Source organism: Pipistrellus hanaki (genome assembly GCF_964339955.1).
Source record: "Pipistrellus hanaki genome assembly, chromosome: 5".
NCBI classification, from domain to species: Eukaryota; Metazoa; Chordata; class Mammalia; order Chiroptera; family Vespertilionidae; genus Pipistrellus; species Pipistrellus hanaki.
In genome coordinates this window covers 22,234,972-22,255,283 of record NC_140507.1, presented here as the reverse complement: position 1 = coordinate 22,255,283, position 20,312 = coordinate 22,234,972, and the positions used below count along the sequence as shown (strand labels likewise).

Sequence of the window (20,312 nt, the reverse complement as noted above, 5' to 3'; positions counted from 1 at the left end):
CCTTGCAGTATCGAACAACCCTAAAAACACAAAAGGCACCTCCAAAGAGGATCCAGAGCCACTCCCAAAGATAAGCACAAGGAAGAAGGAAAGACTTGGACAATTCCTCTGAGAGCTGCAATAGTAGGTAGGACCCAAACCTAAAATGGAGTGCAACCCACATTTCTGTCTGTTTGTATTTGGGAAACATCCAACCTGATAGCTGCCAGGCAAAGTACTCAGGTCACAAAAGGAGACAGATGAGAAGACAATAGCTATCCCTGGAAGAGAGGATCGATAACTAATGTTTTTCCTGCCAATCAGAATTTGGAAAGGAAGGGACATGAGATTTCCCCTTCCTCTCTCACCCAAGCACCACCGATGGAGATCTTGGCAAGCTGACTTGGGTGAGAATTCTTGACCTTTGCTGGCTTCTGCCAGTTTTCCCAGGAAACCGTCTGCTAACCCTGGAGAGAGGGGGGTGACCCAGCAGGTCTCACAGTAGCCACCAAACACTGAGGTCTCACACTGGACCCATCCAGTTTAAGTTGGAAACAGTCCAACCTGGGACCCAGTTCAGTTTCTAAGTTGGATCCAATCAAACTCTGACAAAAAGGAATGCTCAAAGAAAGTCTAACAGTTCATAACTTAAAAGTTGCAGCGTAAGATCCAAGGTCTGAGGGGCTTACACACAATCGCCAGTAGCAGCAAGAACACTGACTCAGGGCTCAATGGCACCTACCTCTGGTTGCTAATTGCTCCTGGGGCTGTTGGGGGCCTCCTGCAGTCCCCTCTACTGACACCAGAACTGCTAAAAAGATAGAAGAAGGAATGTTAAATATTTTAAGAGTTAATTTGACCAAAAATCGATCAAATCGGGCAGTGCCAAACCAGAAGTGGTTAGGAGCACTCCCAAGGAAATAAGTTTAAATGGAGAAAAATATTTATATAGATAAATATGTTCTCCAGAACATTATTCATAATAGGAAAAACATTGGGGAAAAAAACTTCAACGTTCAACAGTAGAAAATTTATAATGTAAAATATTTTATAGTTATTTTTTAAAGATTCACAAAGAATTTGAAATAATATGCAAAAATATTTATATACAAATTAAGTGGGGAAAGGTATAACACAATTTTTTGGTCCTGTGATTTAGAATTCAATATGTAAAATTGTATAGGAGGAAAAGACTCAAATTTAAATACATTAAGATGTTAACAATGATTCTAAGTAGGTGATTAATGGTGATTTTTTTTTCATACTTTTATATATATTTCTAAATGTCTGAAAATGAGCTAATATTGATTTTAATATTAGAAAACACAATATTTTTAAAGTAAACTGCGCCTAACGTTTTAAAGTACAGATGAATTTATGCAATTTGCTGGAGAAAATTAAATCTTCAAATTTCTACCATTTTTCCTCTGGTTGAATTCAAATAATAAGAAATCATACTTTTTATTAAAAATATTTTTTTCAGTCCATTTCAATACAGAAAGAAGGGACTTTGACTTAAATCAAACTTAAGGTAGAATCACTTACTCAGGAATGTGCCCTATTGCAGAAAATTTTGATGGGTCATTGAAAGTAGAAATTACTTACACAAGCATGTCAAACTCATGGCCCATAGGCCGCATGTAGCCCACAATGAATATTTTTGCGGCCCAGCCAATGTAACAGTATGTAAAAAGAAATTTTAAAAAAATTTCATAACTTAATTTTTGCAATATCCTGTTATACATATTTATTAATAACGAACTGCAACGTTCACTAATGACTGATTACTATAATCGTGTTGCATTCATTTCCCTTACGTGCCTTACGTGCAGGTGCACCATTTCTCTCCACTAATACTAGCAGCGAATATTTTAGCAGCCGATTGCCACGTCATTAGTCTTGTACTGACTTGTTTGGTGTGCACAACATGAAATATTTCACTTTTGGAGAAGAAAAATAGGTTTATTTGCATTATGCTTATTAATTTGTGCAGTTATTCAGTGTCTGGTAAATTAATGTTCAAAAAATATTAATTTTTATTAAAGTGTTCTATTATTTTATGTTAACAATTACTCATTGATTTCAGCCCTTTGTCTTCAACTTGTCTCCATCGAAACAAATCTGTTTCTATGAAAATTGAAGCCTATGTTTTTTTCCGGCCCACATTAACTTAAACCTTGTTTATTTGGCCCGTGTTAGCCTTTGAGTTTGACATGCCTGACTTACATAAAGAAAATCACTCAATTTATAAGCTCATTTGGGAGCTCATTACTTTTTTAAAATTGTATCTTTATTATTGCAAGTATTACAGATGTCTCCCCATCCCCCATTAATCTCCTCTACCCTACTCCCGTCCCTCCCCACATACCATTGTCTGTCCATGGCCTATGCATATATACATATAAATTCATTGGTTAATCTTTTCTTATCCTCTCCCCTTCCCTCTAAGATACATCAGTCTGTTGCATGCTTCAATGTCTCTAGATCTTTTTTTAAAAGCTCTCATCTCATGGACATCTAGCCCAGTGATTAGACTTAGTCTCCCTGATGATGGACAAACTGACATTCTGTGTGATGCTTCATTTATAGAGGAGGTGTCTGACCAAGACATTCTTGATGATGGAAGGCACTGTTTAAAATTAAACTGGGACCAATAAGGAAACAGGAATAAATAATATATTATTGGTGGAGTGTTTTGGCCAAAAATGTTTAATATTCATCTAATTAAGACATTAGATCTAACTTTTACTTTACAGAAAGCACAGGGAACTAGAAGAAAGAGCTAAATAACCCTAAGATGAAATAATCAGATAGATGAACAAAGCCACTATGTAGATATCCTACAAGACAACTCGTCTCACCAAAAGTCAACATCCTGGGGGAAAATGTTGAGACGAGAGGAACATTCTAGCTCTAAAGACATATAGCCAAATATAATATATGAACCTTGATTGGTTCCTGGAAAAGTTGACTCTAGAGTATTAGATGCAACTAGAGAATTATTGTTAATTTTCTTAGGCAAAATAATGCTATGTGATTATATGAGAGAATGTCCTTTCAATAGGAGCTACACACTGAAATATTTAAGGTGAGTTGTCATGATGCCTGCAATGTATTATGAAAAAATTGTGTATGCATATATAAAAGTAAAAATTGGAAAATGTTAACAATTCTTGATGGTTTTTTATTATATTCTTCCCCTTTTTAACATTTGAAATATTTGTAATAAAAAATGGAAGCAAATAATGCATTACAAAAATATTCACTGATATCTAAGTTTGCTTCTCTACATTTTGACTTACACCCTAGTGTATTCTGAATCTTCTTAGAAGTAAAATTTGTATTCTATCCCTTCTGAGGTCATTTACTGGACTTTCTTTTTGTGTGTACTTTGGGATTTGGGAGGTTATATTAGATATGTGTCTTGATGGGGGGAAAAAGTGCAATTATTGCAAATTGAATATGAACATTATCTTTTAGTGATCTTTCCACATCTATCATTTCTAATCAGAGTACAGCTTATAAATTAAACATATCCTTTTAATCTGCTCATACATTACTGTACAGAGAGAGTGCACATGTGAGTGTGTGTGTGTGTGTGTGTGTGTATGTGTGCGTGTGTATTTAAACACCAGTCTGGCATTTCCTTTTAAAATATTGTTATGGCAGAAGAATTATTTTAATTATTGATCATTTGTAGAGAGTTGTGAGAGTTTGTGGGACTTTATGAAAAAAAACAAACGTGAAGAACAAAATCTAAATTTACCATCCCCCCACCTATTCCACCACCAATCAAAATAGAAATTTACAAGCCAATCGTTTAAGAGACTGTCATATCCCATGTCACCATTTTTTCCCCAAGATCACTTAAGCTCCTTCAGGAGTGGGTTTTCATATGGATCTTGGTGATATAGGACAGTCTGGTGGCTTGTCCAACTTATCTACCCCCCAGGTCACATGACAATGTGATGACAAGTCAACCCATTCAAAGTGTGGGATCAAGGAGCTCTGACTAGAAGGTAGGATATTTTTTCTTGTGCCATCATTTCCCAAAGTATGACCCACAAATCCTAGTAAGTTTGGGAAATGTTCGGTTAAGCTAAGGTAAATTGATTTCTTTGTTGAAGACTTCCCAGAATGTTAAGTATGCTAATGTACTTTGTCAATCTTGACTTCGGGATACACCATTTCCAAAAAGGAGTAGAGGTGACTTACAAAAAAAACAACCTGTTTTTATTGTTGGAATTCTAGTTCATAGGATCAGGGTTCTCAGAAACACAGTCTTGGAGATGCTGTCCTAAGATGCTTGCCTGCTGAAAAGTCCTCCCCACCTCCCACTCACACCTGCTTCATAGTGAAAAACAGCTGCTGCTACTGAGCATTTTCTATATATGAGAAAGGTATTTTACAGATAGGAAGACTGGAAACTGAAGCCTCAGAGATGTTATGTTATCTGCCCAGGGTACCGAAGTCAGTCGTTATCCTTGCCCAGGTCTGAGCCCAAAGTTCATGCTTCTCACCATTAATAATGCTTCACTCACATCATCAATTTGGCCACTTGGGAATAATAGCCAATTCCTTAAAAGTGGGACAGAAAATGCTTTTAATCCATCTAGTCATAATCTAGATCCCATAACAGACTTGTGGATATATGAGGCCTCTCCATGGCTGGGTTGTAACTTAGCTACCAGTGAGGTTGGTTCTCTATGCTCTGCCTCAGAGGAGACCCCACAGATGGCTTTGAAATTTAACCACCTGCATTATCTGTAAATCACTGGAATGGAGAGATAAGCCATCTTCCTTGTACTTTGAAATGCCTTTTCCTCATTGCCTCCGAGCTGAGTTGGCACAAGTCTTTGTATCACAGGCCAAATCTCCCACGTCAGAATGTAAAGGGAAGGTTCCCAGAGGACCCAGCAGAGGGTAAGGGTAGTGGAAAAACATCAACCGTGCCAGGTACCACAGGCCAAAATCTGGGACTCCATTAAATAGTAATCACCTGGGATAATTCTACCATCTCAAAGACCCTGTCCCTGCAGCCCCTGGTGTGCTGGCTAGAGAATAAAAATCTAATTTTTCTAACTCCTCTCACTTCTGACAGAAAGAAAGAAGAGGTCCCAGAGGCTATGAAACTTTGGTCCTGAGTTTTCTCTACTCCAGCACTCTCCAAAAGAAAAAAAATCCACATATATATTTTTAAATTTTCAGAAACATTTAAAAAGCAAAAAGAATCAAGTGAAATTCATTTTAATAGCATTTAATTCAATCTAGCCAAACCTCTATCATTTCAACATGTAACCCAACATAACAATGGTATTCACATGATATTCTGTATTCCTTTTTGCCTACTCAATCTTCAAACTCCTATTTATCTTTTACACTTAGAGCATCTCAGGTCTCTAAACTTTCTATTAGAAGTATTTTATCTGCATTCAGATTTCATGAAGTTTATCATTGACAAAGTAGATTCACATACCCAAGTTGTTCCAATCATACTTAAAAGTTTTCCAGTAACTGAATTGAGCAACAGTTTAAAATGCATATGTAAATTAAATCAAAAGTTTAGTTCTTCAGTTGCACTAGCCACATTTCAAGGCTCAGTAGCCACAATGACTTGTGACTGCCCTATTAGCACAGCTAGTAAAAAAGTTCTTATTGGTTTAGATAGCACCCCCTACAGGTCATTATGGCCATGTGTGGAAAGAATTATTTTTCAGTACTGTTCTCACAATGAATGAACACCACAGACATTAGTGGTGAGACACCAGGGATGTGGACATTCTGCAACATAAAGGACAGTACAGCACAACAAGAAAAGATCCCACACCTCTGATTCTCTCACAGGTAAAACACATGTTTGTAATTATCTGAGCCTATAATCTGTTTGTTGGTTAGTGGTTGTTTGGTTGTTTTATTGGTGCAACTAAGGCACTTGTCTTTAGTATACTATACATTGGGGGAGACTGAAAATGCATATAAATTAAGGGAATTTATACTTTTATGTATTCGGAACTCTACCAAGAATTGTCTACCATTCTGGACAATTACTTCACAGTTAAAATGCTGCTGCTGCAATCAGACAGCATCTGTAGCTGTCGTGTTCACAGAGATCCTAGACATAGGCACAGCATCTGATTTGCTCATGGTATCTTCTAGGGAAATCACACCCAAGCATTTGCTGTTAAAATACTTGTTTTATTATCAAAATGACTTACCCTTTATTTCTCTTTTTATTAGAGCAAGGATGTTGTATGGTTTTTGAAGTTATATTTGTAGGTGAACTATTTAATCTATTATTCCAGAATAATAAAGATGTATTATGAAATTGCTGTTACTAAAACCATGCATTGTGTGTGATGGGATGAGAACCACTGCTTCAGAAAGCAGCAAGGCTAGTGCAAGCCGTTGAATACTGCCACCTGCAGGGAAGAGAGATAACTGAGGCTGCGTCCCACAACTAACTAGAAATGGACTAATGACTCCAGAGGACAGGAAAGAGCTGCTTGGATTAAACAAATCTGTACTTTGCACCTCCTAATTTCTGAGCACTGAGCTCGAAGATAGGGTTACAGCTGTGACACAGACAAGTAGGGCTCTGCACACAAGGAGCTCACAGTCTAGTGTGGGAAAGTCTGTGGGTCTGGGGAGGTGCGGATCAGGTCAAGTGGGCAAGAACAATCAGCTGGCCAGAGACTTTAATGGCAGGCTGGTCAAGCCTCTCTACTAGCAGCTTGTCCAGGTTAGTGGGAAAATGCAACAAGAGTGCTAGATTTTCTGCGCATATATTTAATTATTTTTTTCAAAATGTATACCAACTAAAAAAAACCTATATAAAAACTTATACAAGCAACAGATGAATCTAGCCTTGTATTAAACTTTTGGGATAAATTTCTGGGCCTCTGTTTCCTCATTTCTAAAATCATCAGTTGACCAAACAAACTCTAAAGTCTCTCTCAGAAATGAACAGCCTATAACGCTCTCTGGTAGAGAGGGGAAGGAAGAGAATGATGCACACAGTGAACATGAAGAATCTGGCCTCCTACCTAGATTTATTGATTTGTCAGAGGCCACAATTGACGCTCAACTGTTGCTCATGCAGGGAAAGCCATTTTTGCCTGAGGAAACAAAACGTTCTGGGAAATTTCACAAAAATTGCTCTTAAATTGCCAAAAGAGCCACAAATTCAGATCAAGCAGAGCATTACATGAAGCCAGAGGTCTCAGGTGTTGTCTGTAAGTACCTCTCCCCTACAAAAATTTTATAAAAGTTCAGAGACATGTCCTGGGCTGCCTGGTTTCAACAAGCAAAGGCCAAGGAGCATGTGTGACTGGAGCTGAGTTCAGCCTGGCTGATTCCAAACCCAGGGAGCAAACTGTGTCCAAACATGGGTCTCTGCCCAGAGTCTCAAGTCCAAAGGAAAAGTCTGGACTGAAGCTATCAATCTGCTCCAAGCCCAGAGGAAAATCACAGGGAGCTCCAGCCTCCTTGAAGACAAGCGTGAGGTTGCTCTTGCTGCTGTAAGTGTCTTCTGTCCCGTCCTCTCCCTCCCATGTGTAACTGTAATTGCTTTCAAGGCTGTGAGCTCAGATTTGACTCTATATTCTAACAACCTTATCCAAGAAAAGGTGTTTGTTTTGGGTTTTTTTAAGTTTTTCAACTTTAAAGTTCAGATCAAGAAATCCAAGAAGGAAGGAATGTCCATGGTCAAAAACACAAACAAAAACTCACTAGCTACTAAGGTTGCAATACGAGAAGTCTGGAAATTCCGGGAACGGACACAAGGAGGAGCAACACGGGCACAGAGAGCGAGCCTGGGCCACAGGTGGCTGAGGAGGTGTCAATTCAGAATTCTGATGGATTTCAAGATGAATACTGAAATGTTCTGACAATTTTTTTTCCGCTTAAAATAGGAACAATGAATATGGAGGAAGGTTTTAAATGTTAATAGAAGCAGTATTAAGGAAGAAAATTGAACCTATTGTTTTGCACACAGCTGGATCTACTGAAGGAAATTCAGTGTGTATTTCTGAGGGTTCCTTTCAAAATATGCTTACTTCTAATAAGCAAAAACTCCAAGGAGTCACAGTGTAGAGAAAAGACCTAAGGATTGGGGATCAGAAGATCTGGCTTCCAACTCCAGCTCTACAGCAAATCATTGAGGTCCAAATGTCACAATCTAAAATACAGAGTCTATGATCACCCACAGTTGGTAGGAAGTGGAAGAAAGACAATGTGTGTGGTAATGGCAGACCCAGAAGCAAGGAGAGCTGCCACACACTGGGGCTGGGCCAAGGCACCTGCCGGGGCACTGTTCTAGGGCTTGTGCCTCTGGAAGATGTGGGGTAAGGATGAGGGCTTTGGAAGAAGAGCATCTGGATTCAAATCCCAACTCTGGGTCACCCTGAGCAACCTACTTGCCCTCTCTACGCTCAGTGATCTTATCTGCAAAATGGGGATTATAATGTTTCTTGCCTTATTTAGAAAGTTATCAAGAAGGTTAAATAAGGTATTATATATGCAGCACTTAGCATGGCACCCCATATGTAATAAGTACTTGATAGTTGCTAGCATGTATTGCTATCATGTGTAGTTCTCATAACAAGGCTGTGAGGCATGTGGTCCTTGTTACTGCTGTGTTATAGCTGTCAATTAGAGTGATTGATAACTTGTCTAAGGTCACACTGCTTGGGCATCATGAGCATCGCTGGTAAGTAGTAAAGAATGTGGAAATGTTAATTATTTGTATTTCCCTGTTTGGAAGGGAATGAAGGGTCTTTGGGTTGTTTCCTAATGTTGAGCTCATTTCAGGAGCAGGGCTTCCCTCTTCTGGTCCTCAGCTTGAGAGGCTATGAACGTCCATCTCTGTGCAGCTACCTCCACCCAGATGGCCACTTTTCACTCCCATTTCCAATTTTCAGAGACGTCTTTCCTGACCACCAAACTAAAACAGTCCCCACCAACCACCCTCATCAGAGTAGCTCCCTATAACATTGCCCTGTTCCATCTTCTTTGCAGAAGTAATTAACTTACTCAGTTGGTTACTGTCTTTCTCTTCCCACTAGAATGTAAGTTCCTTGAAGACAAGGACTCTGGCCTCTGCCCCACTCGATCTCCAATGCCTGGAATAGAGCCTAGCACACAGATGCTCAATACATGGAAGGGGAAGGCCTGAGTACTAATAATTCTCGCTGCCTAGCTGAGCCTTCTGACTGGTGGCCTCACTTTACTCCTATAGATCTTTTTCAATACTCTTCTGTCTTAGATCTATCCGCAAATGACAGAGGAGCTGGGATAAGTATTCTGGCTCCCCCATCAATTTCCCTCTCCTGCGCATTTACAAGGCTATGAGGACAGGACCATCAGACATGATCTTCTCCTCTCCCGGAGGCTGGTGCTAAATTGTAAGGATTAACGAGATTCCCATTGCTTTCACTCATTCCAGGTAGCATGTCATGGCTGAACCAATATTGGGACTCATGTTGTACATCAAAGTTCATTTCATTCCTTTGCAGTTGTACCTACAAGCGAGTCTCTGTCTGTTTTGTTTTAATAACATCATTCCAGAGGGAAAATGACAACTGAGTTCATTACTAAAATAAATCGAAATTACACAAGAGGCGCCCAACTTTATCTTCTGAAACTGGGAAGCTGAACATAAATTAACAAGCATTGAAACACATGCCGTCTCTCGCTGGAAGATGAGTCTCTTGCCCAACACCCCCATACCGCGGCTTGACCTTTGTGAATCTAAGTCCCCGCTAACCAAGCAAAGAGGGCCTTGTTGCTCAGAGGTTTTCTTTTTTCCTCCTTTCCAATAGCTTCCCCACTGTCCATAAAAGTAATGTAAGTATTAATAATGAAGCAATAATATATCAACTCTATACTCTCCACTGCTGCCATGTTGGTAATACATGTTAACAAGTAACTATACTTCCTACCTACAATCTAATGGGGCAGATAACACAAAACACACATAAATCAATTCACTGTGGATTGTGAAAAGTGCTATGAAGGGAACTCATACAGGGCTGAGGCCAAGGGACTTCCTTTAGATAAAGCAGTTAAGATTTAAGCTAAATTTGAAATAATGTGTGTATACCTATATATGCATCCACCTGTCCATCAAAAGCCACATCTCCATTCTGTGGATGAGCAAATCAAGGCCCTAGGAGGTTCTTCAAATTTGCCCTACATTTTCTCCTCTTTTTTTTTCTTTTTTTTTTTTTTTTTGTGAGAAGAGGGAAATTTTAAATGGCCTTATACTAGTCCAGCTCAAAGAATCTCATTTGGGGACAACTGCCTCAAAAAAAAAAAAAAAATCATTGTGGATTCACAAAATTATGATTACTCAACCAACAAACATTTACTGAGCTCCTTCTATGTAGCAGGCTCTATGCTGTTCCCTCCAGATGTGTTTCCTGTCCTAGCAGAGTCTATTGGACATCGGAAGAGTTGGTTTTAGAAGCATGCCATGGACCAAGGAAAATCAAGGGATTAACTGCAGACCAGACCTGTTCAGAGGTTTATTACTAACCTGTTGGAGCTAGCAACCTGACATTGAACAGCAGTTCAACTGAGCGTAAAGACTGGGAGTGCCACGCAGGAGATCATATCTGAGACAGGATGGGTGGCCACTCCTCTTCTTGCAGGGGGGTTTGGGGGGGAGAGAAGCTTCTATGGGAGGTGGGGCTTCCAGCATAACTTAATCAGAGGAAACTACGTTTTGGAGCAACTTCAGCTGTGCCGACACCTAAACAAGCAGCACTCCCTATAGCCTGTCTTTAGTGTCGTATCTCTTCCCTCCTTTTTCCTGGTCATTTCAGTTCATCTAAATGAGGATTCAAAGGTTAGAGAATCCCTTGGTAGGAGATCTTAGACCTGAAGATAAAAATCTTGATCCTAGGTAAGAAGATTTAAAAATAATAACAAATGTTATTGAGCTCCTACAATAAGCTCATCAGATGAGATGCACAGCTCCTGGTCAGCATCTCCCCAGCAGCTAAGGTAAAGAGCACAGGGCGCTGGCAAGCGGGTGATGCTGGGGTCACAGGATTACCGTTATGCACCCAGCCATCTGTGAAAGACTGGCAAGGCCAAGTCAGCCCTGACCAGCTGGTGTTTTTTGCTTCCTTGTCCAATGCTACAGTCTGAGAAGCAGTGGTTACTTTTCTTTTTATGTATTATGTTTTTATTGATTTTAGAGAAAGAGGGGAAGTGAGAAAGAGAGGGAGACAGAGACAGAGACGGACGGAGGGAAGGAGGGAGGGAGGGAGAGAGAGAGAGAGAGAGAGAGAGAGAGAGAGAGAGAGAGAGAGAGAGAGAGATCAATGAGCAAGATCCATAGATTTGTTGTCTCCTGCATACCCCCTATTATGGATCCAGCCATCAACCTGGGCATGTACCCTGACCAGGAATTGGACCAGCGACCTCTTGGTGCACTGGACAACAATGCTCAACCAGATGAACCACACCAGCCAGGGCAAAGCAGTGGTTACTATTAAATAGTGCCTTGGAGACTGCTTACATTTGGATCTCCAAAGGTGCTTGGTAAAAATTAAAACCCCGAGTCCCTCTTCCAGGCCTCTTGAATTGGGATTTCCAGAAATTGTATTCTAGATAAGTTTCCTAAGTAATCCTGGCCTACCTGAAATCTTAAGAACTGCTATCCTAAGGGCTCCCCACCTAACTGGTAAAGGCCATGGTAAGAGGGAATTGTGGGATAGATGCACATGACTGGGAGGAGGTCTTGCAGGAGGTGACAGATGAAGGCAACGGGCCATTTCCCTCGGCCATTCCTGAGCTCTCCTTATAGGTAGAGAATGGTTGGTCAGTGTGGGTCATCTTAAAGGTCCGTGGATGTTTTGTAAACCCATCTAGTTACTGTTATTGCTTGACCTAAACTTTCCTGAGGTTATTGTCCACCTTGATTCTGCAGTGTTTCCCAAAGTGTGGTATGCGTACCCTCAGGGGTACGGGAAGAGTTTGGTGGGGGTACGCGTTGCACCGAAGTTTGGTGGGGATATGCACTGCACTGTGCTTAGCTGCGCCTAATTCTAAGTTCTCATGAGTACGAGGGGTACTCAGCATTACGAAAATTATAGAAGGGGTACACATATGTCAAAAGTTTGGGAAACACTGCACTGGTCAGCAAACTGCAATTTGCAAGTCACATGCAGCTCTTTGGCCCCTTGAGTGTAGCTCTTCTACAAAATACCATGGCCTGGGCGGGTCTATTTTGAAGTGGCATTAGAAGAAGTTTAAGTTTAAAAAATTTGGCTGTCAAAAAAAAATTTCAATTATTGTACTGTTGATATTTGGCTCTGTTGACTAATGAGTTTGCCGACCACTGCTCTAGGGTCTTTGGGTCAGAGATTTTTCTCAACACTCTCCAATTTTCACACAGAAGTTTCCAGAACAACCTCAAGCCAGTGAGTCCTGGTTAAGAAGACAGGCTCTAGAAACTAGACACTAGAAGGCTATATGCCTTTGGACACCTCCTTATGCCTCAGTTTCTTTACCCATACAATGGGTTTATCACCAGGACCCAACTCACCCAGATGAGGAGAGGAGCTAATGAGATAATCTGTCCAAAACTCTCAGCACATGCCCAGAACACAGTTGATGCATGATAAATGTTAGTTCAGACAGACAACCAGTCAAAAATACCCATCCCCCTACCCCCCACGCGTAAGTGCCTACAGCATGCCCAGCTGACTCAAGAGTCACCAAGGAGGGGGTGAGGGGAAGAGGGAGCTTATTCACAGAGGAGCAGATGATGCTCTACAGAGAACACAAAGAGCTGTGCGTGGCTGTGTGGGAGGCGAGGGCAGAGGAAAGGGGGAGGCTGCTCAGAGCCCCTGCTTACGCTGGCATGGGAGTCATGTGTGACAGCACAGGAAAAGAAAAGAAGGAAAATAACACACTCACAGTGCGCGTGTCTGTCATCCTGGATGAGCAACAGAGATCATAAGAATTCTCAAGACTGGGCTGTCGTTGAATGAAGAATTAAAAAGCTTATTATTAGCGGAAATTGATGCTCTGTGAAACCAGAGCTTTTAGAACAAAGGGGATCCGACTGACATCTTGTGAGGCTGGGGAAGTGTGTTTCATTCGTGATCAGTTACAGGCCTTGGGGTCTTTTGTTTTCTGGTCCCATTTCCATGCCCAGGCCCCAGGTTGAACCCTGGGAAGAGTCTAAGAGCCTTTGAAGGGAGGTGTTGCGGGGAGAGGGGGGAGGATTTCTTGTCACGGAGATGCACATGATCTGTATTTTGAAGTGCTTTATTTGAACTGCTTAGAAAATACTTCAGAGGCAGGTCTGTATAATCTCATCATAAACTCTGCCTTTTTCTCCAAGGTGGCAGTTCAGGAATAGAGAAGGGCATGGACATAGCTACCAGACCTGGATTCAAGCACAGTCCAGGTTAAGGTGACTGACTGTGTTACCTTGGAGAAATCCCTTAAACCCTTCAAGCCTCAGTTTCTTCAACCAAAAAATTGGGTCAAGCTTATGGCTGACCTTATAGAGTTGTGAGAAATAAGACACAGTACAGATGAGGTGGCATAGAGCAAATCCTCTGAGAAAGGGCACTGTTTTCATTGATGGCATTCTTGTCACTATTCCTAAGGTTATGGGAGCAACAGTGGAAACTAACATACAACCATAAAGTTCTCTGGCTTAGGATCACAATCACATTCAGAAATAAACATAGATCACATGTTTCGACCCTAACCACAACAGGAGCCATCATCAGATTGATTTGGTAAGTTCCCTGTCCTTTTAGAAAATGCAATTATTTTCAGGGCTGGAAGTATCAAGGGACATCTCCTGTCAGACAGAACGATACAGTTGTGTCAAGACTGACAAATTCTCCACCGAATTTTCCCACTGCCCCACCCCACCCCATCACCAGCAACCAATTCCCAAGTTTCCTTTCTTGCCCGGTTATTTATTACCAAAGCACAAATGGCTCAGGAAGGCAAGTAATTCTTACTGTCCTTTCTCATGTTTTCTAGACCCAGGAATGTGTGTTTCCCTGTTCAGAGCTGTGGATTACTTTCAGGATATTTACAAAGGAAAGAGGTGTGAGAATGAGAGTAAGTGTGCTGTATACAGACAAGGACCATTATCCCCTCCTCCCTAAAACAGCAAACAAACAACAACAAACCCGCATGCCCTCCCACTCACTCTGAATCCTTCCATAAACCCGAACAGAATCCCCACTCTGTGGCAGGCCCTATGCTGGGAAGAGAAGAGAGCACAGTCCTTGAGCTAGAAGCTCATGGTGTGGGTGGCAGCGGAGGTAAAGGACCACTTCAGTGGAGAGAAGAGAGGCTCCTATAGCATCCTCAGGATTGGCCCAATGGCACCTTCTAATCAGATTACTGGGCCAGCCTCCGGGCAGGTAGTGGCCTCCCAGGAAAAACCCCAAATATCTCTCCTCCCTTCACCTGTCTCCATGCCTGTCTTTCATTAGTCTTCATTTGAAATAAGGGACCATCCCTTGGTTGAATGCCAGTAGTCCCAGGAGACCATTTCTTTGGTCTCCTTAGCCTCTGAGCTACTGAGTGTCCCACATCACCTGGGGAGAACAGGTCTTTTTGCTTATGGCTCTAACCTCTGCCCCACAGGGGCTGAGAATCACTTCTTGAAATCAAGCAGGGTCAGACTCCTCATACACCTTCCACTATCCCTGTGTCCCCATTTCGTTCCCAGGCCCCATGCAACAGGCTCATTCCTTCTCTTTCAGTCCAAAGTCATAAAAACAAATGGAGGAAGTGGAGAATCTAGGCCCCACAACCCAACTGATCACTGCTGGGTACTTCTGGAAAAGTAACCGATCAGGGAGGCCATACAGAAGAAGGTCCCAACCCTAGAGTCCCCCATGGTAACAACAGCTGTCATGTATTGAGTCCTCACATGCTTACCTAATAAAGCCTCACAAGAACCCTTTGGAATAAGTCCTCTTTCTGCCCTCAGGTTAGATAAGAGAATGGGAGTTAGATAAGGGAATGAGAAGATCACTGGCTGAGGTCTCACTCTCCGTGACAGGAAGTGAGGAGATGGGCCCATCTATCTGATCCCAGAACCTAAACTTTTAATCCTAATGTAACACTGAGTCCCACCCCTGGCTGTGCTCAAAGGGTAACATTTCTTGTGACTCAGTTGCTCTAAAAACAATGCCAATGGTGAGTTTAAGTATTGGGTGGGTGGGTGGGAGAAGGAGAAGGTGTTCATTTTCCATCTGCAATTCAGACTGCTCATTAAGTGACAGAGGTGTCACCGTGCCCCTTATCTTTGCCATCCACCTTCTAAAGAGTCAGGGCCTATGATTTCCTCAGAGGGAAGAGCCATCCTTTACATCCTTAAAACCCCTGGGGACAATGGGACTTTTACAAGTCACCAAAGGAGCATCTGGCCTAAGGAAGAGTCTCCTGTCATTTCCCTGATTTCCCCAAAGCATGCTCTCAACATCCAATAGAGTATTGTGTGGTAGGAGAACGTTCTGGAAATTTGTTTTTAATTCAGGCATGCTTCAAGAGGGCCAGGCTGATACAACTGTATAGGGACCGAATCTGTCTGGGCCCCTCATTCCTGTGTCTGGGTCACACAGATGTCCTGCAGCAGTAATGACTTGTGGATTTGAACCCCCTAGAACACTGAATTCCTCCTGAGCCTCACTGCCTATATTAGTTCTACATAAATTGAAAATTAAGCAATTATTTGACATAGCCAAAGTAAGAGCCCTAAAGTTAGGATGATAGCCAGGTGGTGGTAACTAATATTTTATCTCTGCCCTGAAAGACAAGGGTAGCTCACATCCACCTGGTGTTCCCTGTGTGCCAGGCACTGGGACCACTGCATCAGCCGTGACTGGAATTGGTTAGAAATGCAAAATCGCGGGCCCCATCCTAGACTGACTGAAGCAGGACCCCTGAGGATGGACTCCAGCAATCTTTCTGAACAAGCTGTCTGGGTGATGCTGGGGCATTCTCATTGAGAACACTGCCTTCCTTCACGGAGTCCTCACAATGCCTGTGGGAGGTACAGGAACTATGAGGCAATGCTGCTCCCATTTTACAGAGAAGAAATGTAAGTCTCAAAAATATTGAGTCACCTGTCCAAAGTGAGGAGCAACCCCAGGATTGGAATGCGGGTCATTCTGCTACCCACGTTACCGCTTCTCTTAACATGTGTTTCTTCACTGGTGAAAAGGAAGCCTGAGCTTCAGGGAGACAAATGGCTATTCCCCTGGAAACCAATTAAAGGTAGCTTCAGTCCAGGGTCAAGGAAAGAAATTAACATCTTTTGCACATCAGTTCTGTGCAAGTCACTATACATAAATATCTCATCTCCTTTAATCCTCACCAAAGCCCATGCCAAGTAGACATCCTAAAATCTGATCCGGTAGGGTAAGCAACTTGTCCAGGCTCTTACAGCTAAGCACACAGCAGAGTAAAATCTGAATTCTCTAAATTCCTCACTGCATTTACACGTGTCCTTGTGGCAGGGATGAATGGATAGCAGCAGCAAATGAGGTCACCTGCTCCAGCGGTGAAAAACGACCTTGACAGCAATTGTGGGGCTTTCTTACAGCCTCACCAGTCACCCCAGCCGGCTCCTCCTACCCCACCCTTCTTCTTCTCTCAAAAAGCACCAACTTTCCCCTTTCCCTTGATAAACAGGGAAGTCAAGTTCTTACCAAACTGAACAAGTTCAGTCTCTTCCTATTAACTGAGCATTCATCTACTTTTTCGGGGAAACAAGGCCCTTGTGGGTAATGATACCAGGAAGGGGATGAACTGCCAGTTGGAACCGTAGCAATATTCGTTGAGGATTACCATAATGTTATGGATGCCTGTAACCAACTCCCCACACAGAACACAAACACACCCTCGAAACTGGCTTGGAATTTACCAGCAACCTTCCAAACCCCTGGCTTAATTAACTTGCCCGCTGTCGATGGCTTGTCATGAAATATCTCTAAAATCAAGCAATGGGGGGAAGTATAAAACTTAAAATATGTTTTAATAGTAACTAGAGTTACTCAGCCATCATTTTGAAGAGCTTTTTTTAAAACAAGTTGCTGCTTCTTTCCACCTAAAAATACAGTAGCTCCCCTCTTTGTTAATAGAATCAATGGATTATAAAATGAAAACTCTGGATGAAAAGCATCTGTTTACACAAATATATAAAACAGCCCCAAAACTCCCTAGCTTAAAACCTGTTGTTGCCCTAGCCGGTTTGGCTCAGTGCATAGAGCATTGGCCTACAGACCAAAGTGTCCCAGGTCCATTTCCAGTCAAGGGCACATACTTTGGTTGCAGGCTCCTCCCTGGAAGTCAAGGTCCTGGTTGAGGCTCATGCAGGAGGCAACCAATTGATGTGTTTTTCTCATGTCGATGTTTCTCTGTGTCTTTCCCTGTCTCTTCCACTGTCAGTAAAAATCAATGGAAAAATATCCTCCGATGAGGATTAACAACAAAAACTGTTGTCTCTCAGGCTCTTAGAGGATGGAGCCCAGGAGCCCCTGCCTGCTCTACCACGCACTGATCAGCTGGCTGCCTCCACTCCAACCCCAAGCCTGCCCCTCCCTGCCACAGGCACTCAGTGTTCAGGCTCTGCAGAGTACAGACAGTTCCCAGAAAGTCCCAGGTCCTCCCCCGCCTTCATACCTTTCTTGGCACCCGTGTGTGTCTCTCAGCCTGGAATCCCCCCTCCATTTCTTTACCAGGCTAACTCCTCCTGACCATCCCTCAAAACTCAGCCCAATGCCTCAAAACGCACCTCTTCAGGAAGTCTTCCCTGACTTCTAGTGGGGTTTCCCAAGGCACCGTGTGCTGGCCTCATCACACTCCTTTTCACACTACTTTGTGAGTCTGTTTACTTTGAGTCACTGAACGCACTGAAAGTATCTGTGTCATCAGGGTCTAACACAGGACCAGGCACACAGTAAGCACTCCAAACACCGTTGCTGCATGAATGAATAAGTGAATGATGATCACTTATTCATTTTCCCACAAGCTCAGGGTACACCATGGAAATGAGATATATGACAGTTCTCTCCCAACACCCTTAAAATGTTGCTTCCAGTCCTGGCCGTTATGGTTCAGTTGGTTGGAAGCATCCTCCTGGACACGGAAATCTCATGGGTTCGATTCTCGGTCGGGGCATTACCCAGGTTGCACATGCGATACCCTGTCAGGACAGGTGTGGGAGGCAACTGATCATGTTTCACTTTCACATCCATGTTTCTCTCTCTCTCCCTCTCTCTTTCTTCCTCTCTCTAAAATCAATAAAAGTGTGTCCTCAGGAGAGGGTTAAAAAATAATAATAAATTATAATACTGCTTCCTTTCCCCAGGGACTCATGATCAACATGGCCAGAAATATCTCCAGGCTGCAGAAACCCTGCTCCAAAACATCATTTACATGAGCCCCGTGGTGGCTACCACACACACGGTTCTTGCGATGAGTAACAAAACAACGGAGCTGAGCCCAAATCCTGAAGCCAGTTCCAGTCTGAATGGTCTGGAAACTCACTTGGTTCAGACCTTCCTAGCATCAGGCCAGTGTAAGCAGGTTTTGGTATCTTTTAATTATAAAAGCAGTAGTCAGAAAGCTGGGGGAGGGGAGCTGCTGCATGGTTAGTTCCAGAGTCACCTGAACCCGGAAGGTGGGTAGCCCAGCACTCTGCATGCTCCACACCGGACCACGGAGCCCAAAAGCCACAGAACCTACTGGCCCGGTGTCATGTCACAGGGACCCAGAGCTGCAGGCACTTCCGCCTGTGCAGTGATTTTGGCATTTTGCAGGCCCTGGGCCCACACTCCAGAGAAAATAAAACCACGTGCCCACTTGAAGAGGAAGTTCCGGTTCACTCTGAACCGGAAGGAAATGTTGTAGCCCAAGTACGAGGCAAGGACCCCCACGGGGGACACAAGAACTACAAGTTTGTGACCTCAGGAGATGGGGGCTTTCCCGCTCTGGATAACTCTCAGACACCAGTGCCCAGAAACATTCTGGATAAGTTGCTCAGGGACATGGTCTTGGCCCCATTCCCAGATGGGGGCCAACTTACACATCCCTGCTCCCCGTGCAAACTAGGAGCCCCCTGAATCCCCACTGAGGTGCTGGGGGGAGTGAGGTTAAGTGCTAACGCAGGTGGGAGATGCAGAGGCTGCGCTCTGGGTCCCCTTACAGTCTCTCAGTCTCTCCCCCTCCACATAGCTGCTACAGTTGCAGGGAGAGGGAGGCTGAGGTGACTGCCTTTTACTGGAGCTACCAAGTGTTAACCAGGGCATGACAGTGCCTCCTGGGGTGTAAGGTACGGGAGGGGCGGGTGTGGGACTAGCTCCGTGGAGGGAGGGACAGTGGCTCTGAGCCGAGAGGTTGGGACACACCCACAGAGACTGGTTGTGGGTGGTCATGGGCTCCATGGTGAGGTCACCAAGGACAAGAAAGGAGTCCAGTTGCCCCCGTGCCCTCAGGGGCAGATCTGATCACCTTGGCCAAAGGAAGGGATAGTTACCATGCTACGAGTTGTGGCCCTAGGACCTGCGGTGGATCAAGTGGCTCTTGACAATCAAGATTGTCCCCATGTGCCTCAGGGGCTCTACTGACCTCAGGTTAGGGGTGCCTCCTCACTGGAGAACAGTGTGGATTTGTACATTTCCAACAGTTACCCACTTTCCTTCACCTGGGACCAATAAAAGGCCTACCTCCAGGATCTGGTCCAGAATGTGTTCACTCGCCCTCATTCCTCATGGGTGTAGGCCCCTAACCCCTCGCCTTACCTCCACCAATAAACTGGTACATGCCATGGTCAAGAAAACAACAACCTCAAACATAAACCAGTGTACAGTATAGACACTATAAGACCATACTCTGATATTGGCCATAATATGATTCTCCAGAGATAGCTATTGCTAGGAGTACTGGTATACAATGAACCTGCAAGACAAGTCCAATTCATAGATGACCAAATAAAATACATTTTTGAAAATATTTTGATTAGTTGCCACAAAATAAAGATCAAAAGATTCCTATAACAGAGATTTTCATAGAGCTTTGAAGGTGACACACAAATAAATAGACTATCACAAAGGAGCATGAAAAATATTGTGATTTACAGCTTTTCTTGGAAAATCCAAAGATCTTCCACCCCATTAGCAATGATGAGCTGAAGCTGAGTGATTGATGCTAGTTGCTTTTATATAGGGTGTTCTCTCAAGGTTGTCATAGTCCCTACCTGACCCAGTTACAAAACCAGTCTGGTCCCCACATGCATTTGAGTTTGCAATCATTGATGTCTATCCTCACAAAACCCTTCT

General features: G+C 43.0%; 1 protein-coding gene across 5 annotated transcripts in view; it reads right to left on the bottom strand.

Moving 5' to 3' along the window:
- Positions 1 to 20,312, bottom strand: part of GRXCR2 (glutaredoxin and cysteine rich domain containing 2) — a 166,839-nt gene that overhangs the window by 19,963 nt on the left and 126,564 nt on the right. For 4 of the 5 annotated variants that reach the window (XM_084883174.1, XM_084883176.1, XM_084883177.1 and 1 more), the window contains one exon: positions 722 to 790. The exons of the other annotated variant lie outside the window; for it this stretch is intronic. In XM_084883174.1, the coding sequence (XP_084739300.1) occupies positions 722 to 790 (69 nt within the window). The remainder of the gene's footprint in view (positions 1 to 721; positions 791 to 20,312) is intronic. 5 annotated transcript variants of the gene reach the window in all.